The following is a 6,000-nucleotide window of genomic DNA, read 5'->3' as shown; positions in this document are numbered from 1 at the left end:
GTTGCACCTTCTCCACAAGAAACCTGGTGGCTCAGAACAGGGAAGGTGAATCAACCAGTTTTTTGGGGGGGGGGGGGGGACAGAAGAATTAAAAACTAGGCAACAGGGCAAAGAAAGGAATTCAAGGCTGGAGATAGAACTTGGGTCGGATAGGAGTGTTATTTCTCCGAGCCAGAATGAACCATCTCAAACACAAGGGGGAAAAAATGACAAGAATCAAACACCATACAGCAAAGTCACTCCTGTTCTATTTATTGGCAATATCCTCATGATTACAGAAATTTATCCCACTTACTAGAATGTGAACCTTTTTAGGAAGTACACTGAAGTGTTGTAATTTTAAGCTAAGAAGCAAGACTAGTAACTTTGGCAAGTAGTCACTAGTACAGGACATGCTACTGGCAAGTCTGTTCAGAAGCAACTTCATGTTACTAATCTCATCAATGGGTAGCTACAGACAAACCAAGTGGACTTTCTAATTAACTTAATACTGATTTTTGCATACAGTACTTCAAGCAAGTAAATCAATTTAAGAACACTTATAAACTGAAAAACCCAGATGCAAAGATAAAGCAATATAGAATATTGGACCAAAGTTTACTTTTAATTGCCAATAAAAGAGTACTGGACTGGTCATGCCATCTCCCAAGAATTGCTCGTGCCCATTTAGCATTTCATCCCCCTGTCCCAAGATTAATCTGCAAATGTGGGCTCTGGGAGGCAAGGTGCAACACTAAACAGGGAGCAGAGAAGGAACAGGGTGAACACAACCCACAGCAAGATGTGTTTTGCTCATCTCAAAGATCTGGGTTCAAAATGAGCTTCAAAGAGGATTTGGGGAGAACATTGGCCATTTCCAGTTCTCGTCTTCAGACAGAACAGACTTAAAAATGCTCAATTATTCATTTTACAGTACAATTGTAAAACATGGGTCTTCAGACAATAAACTTAGTTCAGTATACATTAGTTTTTCCTTCCAATGTTACTACCAGTTATACAACAGCTCTGCTAATTAGATGCAGCTCTTCCTTGTGCACACAAGCACGATGCAAGGTGCATGAAGGAATCTTGGCTTGTGGTTGGAGGAAGGGGAAGGGCAGGATGAGGACTGGTGTCAAAGGCCTGATTTGTAGAAACTATCCCTCCCACACTCAGCAGCTGCAACTCTCCGCTGAAGTCTTCGCCCGGTCATTCTTGTCTAGTTTGATTGGTTCTGGGAATTCGTTGTAGAGTTCCACTTCAGTTTCCTAGGAGACAGATTACATTATATTTTAACTCTACCTACAAATTTACAGTTACATACAATAGCTGGTTTGAGCAACAATGCTTTTGCTATGAAAGCTTGATTAGTTGTCACTGGTTAACACATGCACATGAACCCTCAAACACCACAACCCTGATGGGAATAGAGCCAAGTAACTTAAACCAGGGCTCAAGGCAGCTGGCAAATATGGCCGCAGTCGCCATGTGCTTTAAAATCAGACCTGATGTAATTGGGAGAGGGGGAAAACACCAATGTAGGGTAACTGCACAAGACACAATGAGCCAGTGTTGAGAAGTGGATTTGCAAGTAAAGCAGGGGTGACCAATCTATGGGTTGCAACCCCTTCTGGGACTGTTTGGGGTGATAGCAACTCTGGCTGCAATGCAAATTTTCCCCACAAATGGTTCAACAGGACAGCTTTTCACCACCCTCATTGGACTTCATGTCTTGAATGGCCAATTGGAGACTACAGATGCACTAATGAGGTAGGTAATTTGAACACATACTGTGGCAAATATCAAGGCAGCCCTGAGATCAAGGGCATAGAGACTCCATAATATGTTCATGATTCTTAGCTTAAGGCCCTCAAGAGTTTTCAAAATGTGTGTGGACCCAGTCCTTTCCCCTTCCACCCCATTCCTGTGGAGCAACTCTCCCACTCGAGGGTCACACCCAATTTAAGCACTAAAATGGGCCAGTTGGAAAATACCGGAGTGCAACTAATCAGACTTCAATAAACCCCAAATTAATGTGTTACCAGTAGCAGTAACATTTAGATAGAAATGGGCGAATACAGCAAGGAGGTTAACAATGTAGGGAAATTGGAGACACAGGTTTGAGACAAGGGCCAAGTGGAAAAGAATTGGGAGCAGGTATGGATGCAATGGAGCATCTGGCTTGAAGAAACCACCACAACTAGGCTAAAAACCCACTGAATATGCTAATAAGGAAAAAGATGGTGGCAGAGAACAGTCTCAAGGAATAAGGCTAACAGTAAAAGGGAAAGTGCAAACAATTCAAACAGCTCCAGGAACAATATTGGGAGAATCACTCCACCAGAGCCTGGGTAACACCCTACTCCCACCCACTAACAGCTTTTGACAGATTTTGCATGTTGATTTTTTATTTTTTATTCTCTTGGGGCCAGTGTCACTGACTAGGGCAGCACTGTCCAGTCCCAATTTCCCTCAAAGTGGCAGTGAGTTACCTTCTTGAACAGTAGGTACAGTGCTGTTGGGAGCGTTCTTCACCCAGTGAACATAGATACAATTTAAATTCAGGATGGCAAGGGACTGAGGGAACATGCATGCAAGGGCAGTGCCAAATTGGATCGATTAATGAAGGTCAAGTTTCATTTCTTCCAATTCATTTTTTCCAATTTTAGGGGCAATTTAAGGTAGCCAATCCACCTACCCTGCACATCTTTGGGTTGTGGGGGCAACCACAAGCAGAATGTGCAAACTCCACACGGTCATGGTCTGTGTGGAGTTTGCACATTCTGCCCGTGAGGCAGCAATGCTAACCATTGTGCCACCATGCTGCCCTTAAAATTCAGTCATAATGCAAACTTCTCACCAGGAAGTACAGGAATCCAATGTTTGATGGTGCAATGTTTGAAGGGAGAGCTGAATTTTGTGAAAATATCTGTTGGACTCAAAGGTGACCACAAATTCACTTGGGTTGGTTGGTTACCATTTGTAATTTAGCTCCAATTTGTGAAACTTTTCCCAATCTGGAAAGGGGTGAAGAAAAGCCAGAGAATCAGTAGGAAATGTGGGAAAGGGAAGATGACTTACCAAATCCATCCCTTCAGATAAGATGGCTGAATTTGACAAGACCCATAAATTTGACCAAAGTTACCGACTGTTAAGTATCAAGTTACTCTGCTGCATTTAAGTTTCTGGCTTGGAAGAAAGAACCAAATAAAAGCCAATTGCAGGAGTTCTACAGGATAATACCACATCCTGTTTCCCCAAACCTCAGACAGAACGCTGTACTTGTGTAAATATCCCATGACAGCTATGCACCAAAATTATAACTACATGCTAGTTATACTGGTAAAGCAGATTGTACCTGTTTAAGTGCATTTCGTGCAATTGTTTGAAAAGCCTGTTCCACATTTATTGCCTCCTTGGCACTGGTTTCAAAATAAGGGATATTATTTTTGCTCTGACACCATGCCTGTGCTCTTTTTGCAGTGACCTGAAAAGAGGAGACATGTGAAATCATTCAGAAGGTGGCAGCAACCAGGTTATATAGCATGGGGGCCACAGGCAAGGGTGGAAAGGTTAAGCAGGTGATATTGAAATTATACATACTTGTCTGTTTTCCAAATCGATCTTGTTCCCAAGGACAACAAATGGGAAGTTTTCTGGATCTCGTGGGCTAGCTTGAATAAGAAACTCATCCCTCCAGCTATCTAGTGTTTTGAACGTGTTGGGTGCCGTTACATCAAAGACCAGCACACAGCAGTCAGCTCCTCTGTAGAATGCCACTCCCAACGACTGAAACCGCTCTTGCCCTGCTGTATCCCAGATCTGAAGACAAGAAACAAAGTTGAAAAGCCACAACACCCCTGTGGAGAACCTAGCTACACTGCACCCAAACAATGTGTGGTGTACTTGTATTTCCAAAACAGAATTAGGCAGTTCTTTGATCTTTAATACATTTCAGGTGATGAGAATCAAGCTATATTTTTAAATTCAAGGCACCAACATTTGGGTCAAAGTTTGAGCTCAACTATGTCAAAGATTGGATTCATACGATGTCCAGTAAAACCTCAGGGTAAGTTGTCAGTAATAGATTAAGCTACTAGTCACAAAACCTGTCAAGCAGCAGGAGTGTCCAAATGGGGCAACAATGGATATAGAGGCCCTGAAGCTAAATGCCCTTTTAAACAGATGGAGATTTAACTGTAAACCCCATTGCTCAATGCATGCCTGCCAGCCAGTGACTCAGAACTGCCTGAAGTTACATAAACCCTGGAGCATCGGAAAACATCCATTTAGCACTATTATTCTGTCAAATTTGTAACCAGTTTAAGTTGCACAATTTCAAAAAGCTAGAAAAAAGATTGTGCATATCATAATAGCCCCTCAAGCTTAATGTCATTCAATAGAGTGTTTTTATAAATTTAGAGTACCCAATTAATTTGTTTTTCCAATTAAGGGGCAATTTAGTGTGTTCAATCCACCTACCCTGCACACAAACAAAGAACAAAGAACAAAGAAATGTACAGCACAGGAACAGGCCCTTCGGCCCTCCAAGCCCGTGCCGACCATACTGCCCGACTAAACTACAATCTTCTACACTTCCTGGGTCCGTATCCTTCTATTCCCATCCTATTCATATATTTGTCAAGATGCCCCTTAAATGTCCCTATCGTCCCTGCCTCCACTACCTCCTCCGGTAGTGAGTTCCAGGCACCCACTACCCGCTGCGTAAAAAACTTGCCTCGTACATCTACTCTAAACTTTGCCCCTCTCACCTTAAACCTATGCCCCCTAGTGATTGACCCCTCTACCCTGGGGAAAAGCCTCTGACTATCCACTCTGTCTATGCCCCTCATAATTTTGTATACCTCTATCAGGTCGCCCCTCAACCTCCTTCGTTCCAGTGAGAACAAACCGAGTTTATTCAATCGCTCCTCATAGCTTATGCCCTCCATACCAGGCAACATTCTGGTAAATCTCTTCTGCACCCTCTCTAAAGCCTCCACATCCTTCTGGTAGTGTGGCGACCAGAATTGAACACTATACTCCAAGTGTGGCCTAACTAAGGTTCTATACAGCTGCAACATGACTTGCCAATTCTTATACTCAATGCCCCGGCCAATGAAGGCAAGCATGCCGTATGCCTTCTTGACTACCTTCTCCACCTGTGTAGCCCCTTTCAGTGATCTGTGGACCTGTACTCCTAGATCTCTTTGACTTTCAATACTCTTGAGGGTTCTACCATTCACTGTATATTCCCTACCTGCATTAGCCCTTCCAAAATGCATTACCTCACATTTGTCCAGGTTAAACTCCATCTGCCATCTCTCCGCCCAAGTCTCCAGACAATCTAAATCCTGCTGTATCCTCAGACAGTCCTCATCGCTATCCGCAATTCCACCAACCTTTGTGTCGTCTGCAAATTTACTAATCAGACCAGTTACATTTTCCTCCAAATCATTTATATATACTACAAAGAGCAAAGGTCCCAGCACTGATCCCTGTGGAACACCACTGGTCACAGCCCTCCAATTAGAAAAGCATCCCTCCATTGCTACCCTCTGCCTTCTATGGCCTAGCCAGTTCTGTATCCACCTTGCCAGTTCACCCCTGATCCCGTGTGACTTCACCTTTTGTACTAGTCTACCATGAGGGACCTTGTCAAAGGCCTTACTGAAGTCCATATAGACAACATCTACTGCCCTACCTGCATCAATCATCTTAGTGACCTCCTCGAAAAACTCTATCAAGTTAGTGAGACACGACCTCCCCTTCACAAAACCGTGCTGCCTCTCACACCTTTGGGTTGTGGGGGTGAAAACCACGCAAACACAGGGAGAATGTGCAAACTCCACACGGACAGTGACCCAGAGCCAGGATCAAACCTGGGACCTCGGCGCTGAGAGGCAGCAATTTTTTTATTTTATTTTTTATATAAAAAAAAAAAAAAAAGAGTACCCAATTCATTTTTTCCAATTAAGGGGCAATTTAGCGTGGCCAATCCAGCTAGCCTGCACATCTTTG

General features: G+C 43.3%; 1 protein-coding gene across 2 annotated transcripts in view; it reads right to left on the bottom strand.

Annotated features, from left to right (window-relative positions):
- Positions 1-226: 226 nt before the first annotated feature.
- rab7a (RAB7a, member RAS oncogene family) overlaps positions 227-6,000 on the bottom strand; it is a 56,567-nt gene continuing 50,793 nt past the window's right edge. For both annotated transcript variants that reach the window (XM_072473067.1, XM_072473069.1), the window contains exons 4-6: positions 3,583-3,801; positions 3,338-3,466; positions 227-1,247 (exon numbers count right to left, since the gene is read on the bottom strand). In XM_072473067.1, coding sequence (XP_072329168.1) covers positions 1,152-1,247; positions 3,338-3,466; positions 3,583-3,801 — 444 coding nt within the window. In that variant the 3' untranslated portion in view covers positions 227-1,151. The remainder of the gene's footprint in view (positions 1,248-3,337; positions 3,467-3,582; positions 3,802-6,000) is intronic.

Source organism: Scyliorhinus torazame, chromosome 13 (genome assembly GCF_047496885.1).
Source record: "Scyliorhinus torazame isolate Kashiwa2021f chromosome 13, sScyTor2.1, whole genome shotgun sequence".
In the NCBI taxonomy this organism is placed as follows: domain Eukaryota; kingdom Metazoa; phylum Chordata; class Chondrichthyes; order Carcharhiniformes; family Scyliorhinidae; genus Scyliorhinus; species Scyliorhinus torazame.
This window is presented reverse-complemented; position numbering and strand designations above follow the sequence as displayed.